General features: G+C 37.0%; 4 protein-coding genes and 1 pseudogene across 4 annotated transcripts; 1 reads left to right on the plus strand and 4 right to left on the minus strand.

Moving 5' to 3' along the window:
- Positions 1-59: 59 nt before the first annotated feature.
- Positions 60-1,975, minus strand: LOC110412662 (UDP-glucose iridoid glucosyltransferase-like). Its single transcript, XM_021423257.2, has 2 exons — positions 1,367-1,975; positions 60-969 (listed from the first exon to the last, which is right to left on the minus strand). Exons 1-2 carry the CDS (start codon positions 1,824-1,826, stop codon positions 77-79), a joined length of 1,353 nt encoding a protein of 450 aa, XP_021278932.1. The 5' UTR covers positions 1,827-1,975; the 3' UTR covers positions 60-76.
- Positions 1,976-2,295: 320 nt separating this feature from the next.
- LOC110412822 (uncharacterized) lies at positions 2,296-4,412 on the minus strand. The gene is made up of 2 exons (XM_021423454.2): positions 3,828-4,412; positions 2,296-3,401 (listed from the first exon to the last, which is right to left on the minus strand). Exons 1-2 carry the CDS (start codon positions 4,410-4,412, stop codon positions 2,520-2,522), a joined length of 1,467 nt encoding a protein of 488 aa, XP_021279129.2. The 3' UTR covers positions 2,296-2,519.
- Positions 4,413-6,079: 1,667 nt separating this feature from the next.
- Positions 6,080-6,970, minus strand: LOC149527464 (uncharacterized). Its single transcript, XM_089782990.1, has one exon. The coding sequence runs from the start codon at positions 6,968-6,970 to the stop codon at positions 6,080-6,082; it is 891 nt and encodes a 296-aa protein (XP_089639116.1).
- A 153-nt stretch (positions 6,971-7,123) lies between these two features.
- LOC110412622 (UDP-glucose iridoid glucosyltransferase-like) lies at positions 7,124-9,490 on the minus strand. The gene is made up of 2 exons (XM_021423211.2): positions 8,910-9,490; positions 7,124-8,570 (listed from the first exon to the last, which is right to left on the minus strand). The coding sequence occupies exons 1-2, from the start codon at positions 9,370-9,372 to the stop codon at positions 7,696-7,698; spliced, it is 1,338 nt and encodes a 445-aa protein (XP_021278886.1). The 5' UTR covers positions 9,373-9,490; the 3' UTR covers positions 7,124-7,695.
- A 947-nt stretch (positions 9,491-10,437) lies between these two features.
- Positions 10,438-11,345, plus strand: LOC110412725 (copper transporter 6 pseudogene; annotated as a pseudogene).
- Positions 11,346-12,215: the final 870 nt, after the last annotated feature.

The raw sequence follows: 12,215 nt of genomic DNA on the forward strand, positions 1-12,215 counted from the left end.
TTTATCTACCAAGTTTAATTAGTAATAAGGGGCACAGATACCATAATTTCTTACTGAAAGCACAGGGATCTGAGTTTCAGGTCTTGTAATCAAATGATGATATCTGCTTTGTTAACTCATTCAAAGAACAGCATGAAGAACCGCCCTCCCGTAGACAAAGATCTGCTTTCTCCTTCAAATACATGGCTTTCTTTCTTATCTGCTCTCCCTCCATATCCACCATTAGTTTTTTTATTGCTCTTTCTATATTCCCTCTCTCCAACTTATTCTGCAATTCCAGGCCTACTCTCCAAACATGACAGATGTAGTTTGAGTTCAAGACTTGGTCTCCAAAGAAAGGCTTGCATAGCATTGGTACCCCTTCACAAATACTTTCAATGGTTGAATTCCATCCACAGTGACTCCAAAATCCCCCCACTGCACAATGCGCCAACACTTCTTTTTGGGGTGCCCATTTCACAATGCAACCTCTTTCTCCCAGACTCTCCTGGAATCCATTTGGCAATGACTCAATCCATTCTGAGCCACGAACAAAACCAGGCCTAATCACACACAAGAATGGTTGTTTACTGTTAGCTAGACCCCAGGCCATCTCAATTAGTTCTTGCTCATCAATGCTGGCCAAGCTACCAAAGCTTACATAGATGACAGATTTTGGGGCTTGCTTGTTAAGCCAAGAGATGCAGTTCGCATCTTCCATCAATATTGAGCTGCAGATGGTTGGAGCTAACTTGTGAAACGGTCCTATGGTGAAAATTGGAGCAGGGAAGTATTCTTTGACTTTTGACAGTGCTGCTTGTTCAAGGAAGTGGATAGTGTTCACAATGATAGCTGATGAGCTCTTCGTCCCGTTTGTCATTGCAGCTCTCACCTCTGTCATTGCATCTGTTGGATTCTGTAACAGTAATGCACGCATGTGTTGGAGCTGAAGTGATCGAAGCTCTGGCATTTCGTTTTCAGAAATAGAATCTGGAACGTATAATTTAAAGACTAAGGATATCAGGGATGAGTTACCAAGGGTACTTGTGAATTGAATCATATAATTGAATTTGATTAGTTTAACAAGACAGCAGACAAATATGTATAGTTGCTGTATTGTTGAACTTAAATATGATTTAATTTTTCTCTTTTGTGCAAGCTTATTGTAAAGCAGAAATAAGTACTTGTGATGCCTTCAGGCTTCTGTTGTAATTATATTACAGAAATTATTCCAAATAAAGGATTCTTCTGCAGAATTGTGTAACTTTCAATTTCCAATGGAATACGTAGTCATCATATATTGAACTTAACGCAGTTAGTAACACAAGGAGGAGAGAAGCAGGGACATCCATTTGTTTATTTACTCAAACCGTGTAAAGAAGAATACCTTTCCCATCAAGATGAGGAAAGACAGGATAGAGTAACAATGTTGCAGCTGCACTTGTACGCACACTTATCCCAGGCAGCTTCAGATCATCAGCAACAGTTTGAGCACAATACATGAGTGTGTCATAGAGGATGCCAGCAGTATGATCATGAGAACATTTCTGATGCAATATCTTTTTCATGCATTGCTGAAAAGGTGCTGCACAGTTCTTGTTGAGACTCAGCACGAGACTTGCAATATCTCCATCGGAGACTTCAGATTCCGTTAGCTTATCTGGTATTGATATGAAGGAGAATTCAGGGTGGTTTGAAGGGTCAGGAGAGTTCAATTCAGGGTGAACTATAGTGGCTGAGAAACCCTTTGAGTGTAAAATAGTTGCTAGCTGGAGCATGGGAGTTATGTGGCCTTGAAATGGGTACAAAACAAACACTAAATGACCAGACTTCAGTTGTTTCTCCATAGCTTTCGCTGTGAGTTTCGTGTAGCAAGTCTTGGTTTAATTTGCTGCTGCCGCAAGTTAATGGAAAATGAAACTGAAGACTTTCAGGCCACCGGAGCCAACAGTATAGAAGAATTTAGATAGGATGCTTGGATATCAACAAACAGCGTTTCAACGCATTTAGTCCTGGAACAGGTATCTGTTAGCAAATCAAATTTGGCAGCTTTCATCAGATGAAAATTATGGCCTTGGAAGCTTGGGACTTACCTACCAATTCACTTTATCATTATTGAATGCAAGTTCGAATTTTCTTTCTTTGACTTTTGGGAGAAAATAGACCATATGTCCCGGTTCTTTTAACTAGTGAAATTTCTCCTCCAAAGTTCAAAGACTCATCAGTCAACCACCCATCCTTTCCACGAAACATGTAACGCACAGAATCTTGGATATTCAGGGGAGGTGCTTTAAGAATTGACATAAATCTGAAACACAAGGACTAGATTAGTCCCAGCATTGATGTCCAATCAAAAAAGAAAAAGAAAAAAATTGCTTTTCTAGCTCTTTAAGGTGTAGACAAGAAATGAATTCAAGTAAGTTGCCACTTTCCAGAGATTTCATCCATAACCAAATTAATTCTGTTCCTGGTGAAGAATAGCTAATAGTTTCTGCAGATTAAAACAACAGTTCACCCTCCCAACTAATAAAACCCAGTTTCTAACCCTGAGCTTGCTTTCTTCTACCTGCCATCCTAGACCTTCTGAACATCCATGAGATGAAGTAAAGAAGGTGTATCCCCACAAGAACAAACATGACCATTGTCACTACATATATGGTGCTAAATTCTATAGGTGCTATGTACAAAATTGTACAGACGAAATCTGCAGACACGGCAAGTACAGCAAGCCGCAACAACAGTTTAAGAGGAAACTGACTAGTGAGCATGAGGATTATGACAACTGACAGGAAAAATCCTATAGAGCTGAAAAATATAACAAAAAAGAACATCAGTGCATCAGATGCAATGATAGATATTCCATCTGAATGTATTTGATCTGGATCTTCGAATCCATTGAATTCTCGATATCCACCTGGAGGGCTAAGAACTGACTGGTAGGTCACAGTAGCAATCAGAACAGCCACCACCATAAGTGAATTTCGCATCTCTGGAGTTGAGTTTTCAATTTCTTGGGTTAAGGTTGACCATATCTTCCAGATAAACAATGATGAAACCTCCTTATACATAAATTTCCAAGGCATCAAAAGGTCATATTTACAGCACAAATTTTCAGCTAGATTGTTTTCAGGAACATGATGACTAGTTGAATTATTTTCTCCAGCTTGATACGAATCAAAAGTTGTTGGTTGGTCAACTTGATGAGTAGCAACAGTTGAGGTAACAGCTACAATTATTTCTTCACTTCTAAATGCCCCTGCTTGTTGAAGCATCTTGCGAATCTTATGATCAATAGGATCATCCACAATTCGTCTTGAATGGAATAACATATCCAGGGCTGTGTAACCACTTCCGTTGCTGGAATTCACTTCTACTTTAAAAATGCTACCAACCCCTCCTTGGTCAAGCAACAGTTTTGCGGCCTGTTGGCCAAAAGAAAACTCCAGTTATTTGTGGATAAGCATCTAATGGTGATCAGGTTCATTTCATCAGTTCCATCATTCAGTTTAACAGTATTTATTTTCAAAATATTCTCAGACATTTTTATCATAAATAAAAGTTCGTCTAAGATGTAGCAATTAATAACCCAAAAAATTGTCATTATCTTGGCATTGCAGCCATAAAGATATCATTTCCACAGATTCCCAAAGTTTAGTAAAATTATTCTCCGACTTGAATTTCAGATACGACTACCGAAGCTCATAGCCACACACTACAGAAAAAAAAAAAATCAACTTTCCATTTTCTTGCCTAATCAAAGTTCAAGTTCTCCTCCATAACATAATCATTTCAATTTTAAAAAGATGGTTGAAAAGGTGAGGATAAACAAGGAAATAAAGAATTCTCACTCGAAGTTGCTTCCTGGCAACTGCAATGTGTAAAATTGTGTTGCCATCATGGTCCTTGGTATTCACAAGCCTCGTTATTTCTTCAGTGTTGATCTCCTTGAGCATTCCCAAAAGTATTTCAAAAGGCTCAACCTGGTTGTTCTTCAATGCAACGTGAAGTGCAGATTCATCTTGATCCGTCAAATCAGCCTTACATTCAGGACAAGTGTTGATCAGAGCCCTCAACACATCTACTCTCCCTGTAATAGCAGCAAAATGGATAGCTGTTCTTCCATCAGCACTCTTCTGTCGACTTAGCTCTTTGTTACTCATCAAAAGCTCTTTCACTATCTCTAAATATCCATTTGCTGAAGCCATGTGAATTGGACTAAACCCGTCCCTGTTGACCCTCTTAGCCAATTCAGGCTTCAAACTCATAATCTCTTTCACAAAATTCACACTTCCAGCCAGTGCTGCAATATGCAGGCAAGTCTCTGCTATGCTGTCTAATGAGGCTCGTTCAAGGATGAGTGGATCCTCATTAAGTAGTGAATGAAACGAACTAGTATCTCCTGTTCTAGCAGCTTCATACAGTCTCAGATCCATTATTTGTAGTGATGGATATGATCATATGGTTCATTTCATGCAAAATCATCATTTAAAGGGTAAATAGAGGGAAAGATAAGGAACAGGAGTCAAGTCAACAGCCGTAGTTAATGGGATTGACTTCCAATTCAATGACATGAAATTGATAAGTTGCAATGACACTTTTATTTTCTTAACAGTGAAAAATATGTAGATTTCTAACAGTTAAACTTCAGAACAGACATAGAAGGAAAGGCCAAACTAGCAGGGCCAATTATTGGATCTATGTAGCTATAGCTTGAGACTTGAATGATGATTAATTTAATCAAGCATCATTGTCGTCAATGAATACAGGAAGGTACCAATCATCCCCACCTTGAAAGAAAATGCAGATTGTATAGACTTAAGAACAAACAAATATTAGTAATTGAATAAGTTTTGAGAAGAAAATTTTCAAGAAAAGCAATTAAAGTTTGAAGAATGGAGAAAAACAAAGTGAGAAGAAGACTGAATATCTGGTAATCAAAAGCAACCACAGAATAACGGTTGCATTTTCATTTATATACTCTCAGTACAAAAACTAAGATCCTTGGATTCTGCCTAGGGAGACTAAAACGATTCATTGTTTTCTGTGTAGTGCCAATGGTAGCTAAGTTAAGCCTTTAACAGAGACACTTAATACGGTAGTACTAATGTGCGTACAAAGAGAAATAAAAGAACTCGACCTAAACACACTTAGAGATGTTGTACTACTTAGACAAAAACACACAAAATGGCAAGTACATCCTTCGTTTCAATACAACTGAAATAAAGACATAAAACGATAAAGAACAACGTTTTAATACTGTTAAACAAAGAAACAACATCGTATAAAACCTCCTTCTTCAAACTTCGGTATTTAGTTGGTTCTCGCCAAGTTATTTACCTGCTTCAAAATCACTTTTCAACACTGTCCCATGATTCTTAAGCTGTTGAACCCCCAAACATGATCTCAGATACTTAAATCTTTCTTTTTCCTAGACTTTTAGTAAATATATCAGCTAACTGCTCCTCCGTATTATAGTGTTTCAGCTCAATCTTATTTTCTTTCACAGCCTCTCTCAATGCATGATACTTGACCTTTATATGCTTGGTCCTACCATGCTGTACTTGGTTCTTAGCTATGGCAACTGCAGACATATTGTCAACATAAATTAGTGTACCTGTATCTTGCTGAAAACCCTAGTCAAGCAACAATTTCCTCAGCCACATTGCTTGATTGGTAGCAACACAGGCAATATATTCTGCTTCAGCTGTGGATCGAGCAATCACTTATTGCTTCTTTGAATTCCAGGCAAAAACAGCACTACCAAATGAAAAACAAAAACTCCTTGTACTCTTAGAATCATCAAGAGAGCCAGCCCAATCACTATCACAGAATCCAATTAGTTGACCACTCTCTTGCTTTAGATGCTTTAAACCATAATTTACAGCACTTTTAACATAACTCAAAATCTTCTTTGCTGCACTAACGTGAGCTTCAGAAGGATTTTGCATGAATCTGGACAGCAAGCAGGGAGGCTTTGCAACCAGTCAAATGATGTGAACAAGCACTGTTCAACAGCCAAATATTTGTTTTACCCGAGTCTTCACCTATGACCCATAAACAGAATTTTATCATTCTCTTCAATATGTTCTGGTATTGCAGACTAATCTGCAGTTTCTGATTTCTTTGCCTTGCACACTTTTTCTAGATGCCCCATCTGCTGGCAAGCCCTGCATTTGACATTAGGCCTATACCAACAATATTTTGTTTTATGGTTTCTCTTCTTACAGTTGGGACAAGAAGGGTATTTAACAGCAGATTTACCTTTCTTCCCTTCATCAGCTCTACTTCCCTTTCCATCATTCTTCTTTGAGCTATTACCCCTAACTTTCTGTCTCTTTGTCTTAGCCACTGAGGCATTCTCAACAAAGTTTTCTCCCCTGTGTCTCCTTCTCTGCTCTTGAGTTAGTAGAGCACCGCTGAGGTCATTAACAAAAATCCTGATTAGGTCTTTTGAGTCTTCCAGAGATGAGATCTTAGCTTTAAATCTCTTTGGAATATTGACTAGGATTTTGTTAACAACTTGTTTATCACTCACTTCTTCTCCAAGTTGTCTGAGTTGATTTACAAGCTTCAATAGCTTGTCAGCATAGTCTTGGATGCCTTTTTCTTCCTTCATTCTCATCAGCTCAAACTGTCTTGAAAGGTTCAGCACCTGCATAGCCCTTGTTGGGTCATTACCTGGATATTCTTCTTTCAAGCTATCCCATAATCTCTTTGGATCCTCATAATTAATGATCTTAGCAAAGATCGAGTCTAACATAGTTGATTGAAGACAAATGAGGGCTTTGTATCGCTTAGCAACCTCCTTACTATGCTGCTTAATTTGAGCTATTGTGGGGTTGACATGCCTTTGCATTGTGATTTCACCAGACTCAACAACATCCGACAAGTCAAATGCCTTTAAGTATGAGCGCATTTTGACCAAATAGAAGGGGTACTTGTCATCGAACAAAACTAAAAGAGTAGCTGCACTAAACCCTGTTGTAGCCATGGGCAGAATCAAGAAACCAACTCACAACTGAATCACAGGTCCTTCGAGAAATAATGCTCTGATACCATGAAGAAGTTTTGAGAAGAAAATTTTCAGGGAAAATAAAGAAAGTTCGAAGAATAGAGTAAAATAAAATGAGAAGAAGACTGAACATTTGGAAATCAAAAGCAACCACGGAATAACAGTTGCATTTTCATTTATATACTCTCAATACAAAAACTAAGATCCTTAGATTCAGCTTTGGGAGACTAAATCGGAGGGGAATTAGCTGAGCACAGAAAACGATTTATTGTTTTCTGTGCAGTGCCAACGATAACTAAGTCAACACACCAGACATGGCTGTTAAGCCTTTAACAGAGACACTTAAAACGGCAACACTAATGTGCGTACAAAGAGAAATAAAAGAACTTGGCCTAAACGACACTTAGAGATGCTGTTCTACTTAAACACAAACACACAAAACAGCAAGTACATTCTTCATTTCAATACAACTGAAATAAAGACATAAACTGACATAAAGAACAACATTTGCTACTGTTAAACAAAGAAACGGCACCATATAAAACCTCTTTCTTCAAACTTCAGTATTCAGGTAGTTCCTGCCAAGTTATTTCCCTGCTTCAAAATCACTTTTCAATAGTAGTGAACAGAGCATAAGCTATAACTTCAATTCAAGGGCATGCCATTAACTAATGATATATCTCCATCTCATAATGTAACCAAACTCACAAAATCCGCTTTGTGAACTCATTCAAAGAGCTGTATGAAGTACCGCCCTCTCTTAGACAAATCTCTGCTTTCTTCTTCAAATCCATAGCTTTATTTCTAATCTCCACTCCTTCTATATCCACCATTAGTCTTTTTATAGCTCCTTCTATCTTTCCTCTCTCCAACTCATTATCCAATTCCAGGCCTATTTGCCACACATAACAGATGTACCTCATGTTGAGGAATTGGTCTCCGAAACAAGGCTTGCATAACATTGCTACTCCTTCGGAGACACTCTCAAGTGTAGAATTCCATCCACAGTGAGTCCAAAATCCACCCACTGCATCATGCGCTAACACCTCCCTTTGAGGTGCCCATTTAACAATGCAGCCTCTTTCTCCAACTTTCTCTTGGAAACCCTCTGGCAATAACTCGGTCCCTTCCGAGCCAAGAACCAGACCAGGCCTAATCACCCACAAAAATGGCTGTTCACTGTTGGCCAACCCCCAAGCTATCTCAACAATGTCTTGCTTACTCAAGCTGGCCATGCTTCCAAAGCTGGCATAGATAACAGATTTTGGGGCTTGTTTGTCAAGCCAAGAAATGCAGTAAGCATCCTCCTTCAGTAATGAGCTGGAATTGGATGGAGCTAATTTGTGGAAAGGGCCAATAGTGAAAATTGGAGCAGGCGAGTATTCTTTAATCTTTGACAGTGCTACTTCTTCAAGGAAGTCCATTGTGTTTGCAATCATAGCTGATGATCTCTTTGTTGCATTTAACGCTGCAGCTCTCACTTCTGACATGGCATCTGTTGGATTCTCTGACATAGCTGCAACCATTTGTTTAAGCTGAAGGGGTTGAAGCTCCGGTAATTGGTTTTCAAAGACAGACTCTGTCACATAATTTAAAATGGTATCAAGATATTAGCACCAAGTCAATGAGAAAAATAAGTTGGTTGATTGATTTCAGATAATTTCATGCAGAGTTTAAGAGCCTATAGCTACAACCAAATGCAGTAACGTAATTAGTCATCTGTTCTTTTAATAATTACATACAAGAATGTATATGATTATTACAGCAGAATACTTGATGCCTTAAAATTTCTGTTCTTTATATGTGCATAATTTTCTAGAATCTAATTTCATATGGGATATTTCACCATCATAGAAACTTTCGTCGAAATAACTACTGTAAGGCGAAAAGCAGAAAAATTGAATTGGTCCACACATGCCTTGATCAGGATGAGGAATAACAGCAAAGAGCAGCATTGCTGCAGCAGTCGGACGCATGCTAATCCCTGGCAAACCAAGATCATCAGCAACAGTTTGAGCAAAGTACATGAGAGCATCATATACGATACCAGCAATACGTTCATAGGGATGCATCTCGTCCAAGATTCGCTTCAAGCATTGCTTCAATGGTGCTGCACAGTTCTTGTTGAGAGCCAAAACCAGACTCATAAAATCCCCTGGTGAGAGTGAGACTTTGGACTCAAGTAGCTTATCTGGAATGGATATGAAGGTGAATTGGGGGTGGTTTGAAGGGTTAGGAGAGTTGAATTCAGGGTGAACTATGGTGATTGAGTAACCTTTTGAGTGAAAGATAGCGGCTAGCTGGAGCATAGGGTTTATGTGGCCTTGGAATGGGTATATCACAAGCACCAATCTGCTGGCTTGTTCCCCTAGCTTCTCCATTTCTTTTCCTGTTGAGTTTAGTAACGCAAGGCTTCACTTTGTTGAGTTCAAGGAAAACAAATGTGAAGATCTCAAGCCAACGTAACCAATCTGTCTGCATATTCACAGTGGTAGGTGTGTTTTACACGATTCGTCAAGGAACAGCTCCTTGACATGTCAATTTCTGTCTGCACCTTTACCTTATTGGACTTTGCTTGATGGGATATTTGGTGGCTATTGTGCCACGTCGTAAACTGTTGAAAGCTAAAAGGACAAACTAGATATTACAAGGATATAAAATCTCATGTTTGTGATCAATTGCAATCCAGGGCTCAAATCCCAGATAAACCAGAGGTGGTTCACTTTTCAAGCTCCACCTATATGAAAATCAAATGTAAAGAATTCTCCAAATGCAAGTTGTCACGAGCATGGTGCCATGATCATTACCATGTGTATCTTTGCCCAATGGATAGTCGAACAAAACATTTCCAAATAAGAAAACGATTTTTGCAGAAAGATCATTTTGACTTTTTTTTCTTTAAGATGAATGAAATGAAATAACGATTTTTTTAAAAAAATATAAATAAAGAAACAAATTTTGTTTGATTATATATATCACCTTAACATTATTCATCCCAAAGCTTAGAATTTTGTGGTAAGTAAACCATGAGAAATTCAATGATATGTTTACTTATAGTGTCTTCACCTCTTGTAATCATAGTAAGATACACCCAAAGAAGGCTTCCATTTAGCATAGGTGCCCCTTCACAATTACTCTCAAGTGTAGAATTCCATGCACAATGACTCTAATATCTCCCACTGCTCCATAGTTTTGTTGCATAGGGTTAAAAGAAAACAATATATGGTTCAGGTTTGAGTGATCCGAAAAGCTTTGTTTGATCTTGATCCCATGTATATATGTACATTAGTTAATTGACTAGCTAAAACCATCAGGAACTCAGATCAGTTAAAGCTCACATTCGAAGTCTTTGTCAAAGAGATGCAGAATTTTCGAAGACTTGAAACGCATCAGCCCATCTCTATTCCACAAACTGTGTTGTACTACAGATAACAAGACTACAGTAATGTGCAGTACAATGATAATGGGTAAAGCCCACTTGATCATTCACAAAAATCTAGCATTAAAAAATGATTTAAAGATCGTTCTTTATCCCTAGCTCACAACTCTAGTGGGCATTAAGTACATGAAATCACTTTGCACTTGATATTGCACCATGGCTTTCTTCAGATTTGCCATCCCAATTACACCCTTTTCCCCTTAATTAAAACCTGATAATTATAACCACCAAAACTTTAGAGAACAGTGATTACTTAGTGGAGCACTTAATGTACTAAAAACTAATGGTAGTACAGAGAAATGAAGTGTCTGACGTACGATCAGTCAGCAAAAATCTTTTTATCTCCAATGCCCTTTTAAATTGCTTCAGTGAGTCCAGTAAGGATCGTGGAGCAAAGCAAAGCAAGATGAAGATGGGACAAATGACATTCTTTTGGGGCAAGAACACGGAAGATATATTTCCAGGATGGCCAGGTCGAAGCTTATGCTCCTACTTTTTGGGGCTAATTTGGGTGTTTCTTCTTTCATTGATGGTAGAGCGGCTTTCCCATACCAGGTTCATCAAGCCAGGCACCAACCATGTCACCGCAGGGCTTCTGCAAACAATGATGTACGCCATCAGGGTTGCTTTGGCTTACTTGGTTATGCTTTCCGTCATGTCGATTAACGTCGGTGTTTTGTTAGCTTCTGTTGCTGGGTATGCAGTTGGGTTCTTGGTTTATGGCAGTCAAGTTTTTAGGAAGTCTGGGTTTGGTCCCTTCGAGGAACCTTCTGATATTCCCCCTCTGAACTGTTGACAAAGAAAACACTTATCCATCTTATCTGAAAGTTTCTTACACTCCAGTTTTGTTATTATTTTTGCCATATGTGAAAACCAATTCATATTTAGACCAACATGAAGACTTACAAGTTACAAGCAATCTAATAACTTTGTTTTTTGATAAACAATTATAGGATTTTGTTCAGAATCTTTATAAAAATCTCACCAACTTGACGTGGAAGTTTACACTGGATTAATACTTATTTCTTAACAACAATTAACTTAAAATTTTATATAAATATTAAAAATCACATTTGCATTTTGTGTAAGAAGTAATATCGTAAGTTTAAGAAAATCTTTTTTTTTAATTGTCAATCAATCAAAAAAATTTATTAAGAATGAATCTATTTTTCCAAATTTCCACATTATAAAGGTGAATAAAGTGGATTGCTTTTTTCATACATTTTTGACATAATAATTAATAAATTATTTTAAAAAATTCAAATAAACCTTTATGCTTTTATTACATTTAATGAAGTTTTAGTATTTTTATTTTGAATCAAATAGGTTTTTATATTTTTTATTTTAAGTCAAATAAATATTTATAATTAATGATTGATTTAGTGAAAATATTATTTATCATTCTATACCACATGATGTTGACGTAGCATGCTAATATGTATAATAATGTGATAAGCTTATGTGATATGATAATATGATTATGTAGTATTTTTTACTTTACATATCAATGTCACATGAATATTAAATAAAAAATAAATTTTAACTAATAATAATTAATCAAATATTAATTATAAAAGTTTATTTGATTTAAAAAATATATAAATATTTAATTAAATGTAATAAAAAAATAAAAATTTATTTAAATTTTTTAAATAATCTATTTTTTTTAAAAAAAATTATGCTTACATTTTATCTCATAAGGGAAAGAATAAATAATTAAAAAATATCGTATTAAGTTAAAAAAAACCCAAACACAAAATATCTTTAAAAGGCCCAAACGAGTTG

The sequence above is a fragment of the Theobroma umbraticum genome, unplaced genomic scaffold (assembly GCF_002168275.2).
Source record: "Theobroma umbraticum cultivar Fairchild unplaced genomic scaffold, ASM216827v3 scaffold_95.0, whole genome shotgun sequence".
Classification (NCBI taxonomy): domain Eukaryota; kingdom Viridiplantae; phylum Streptophyta; class Magnoliopsida; order Malvales; family Malvaceae; genus Theobroma; species Theobroma umbraticum.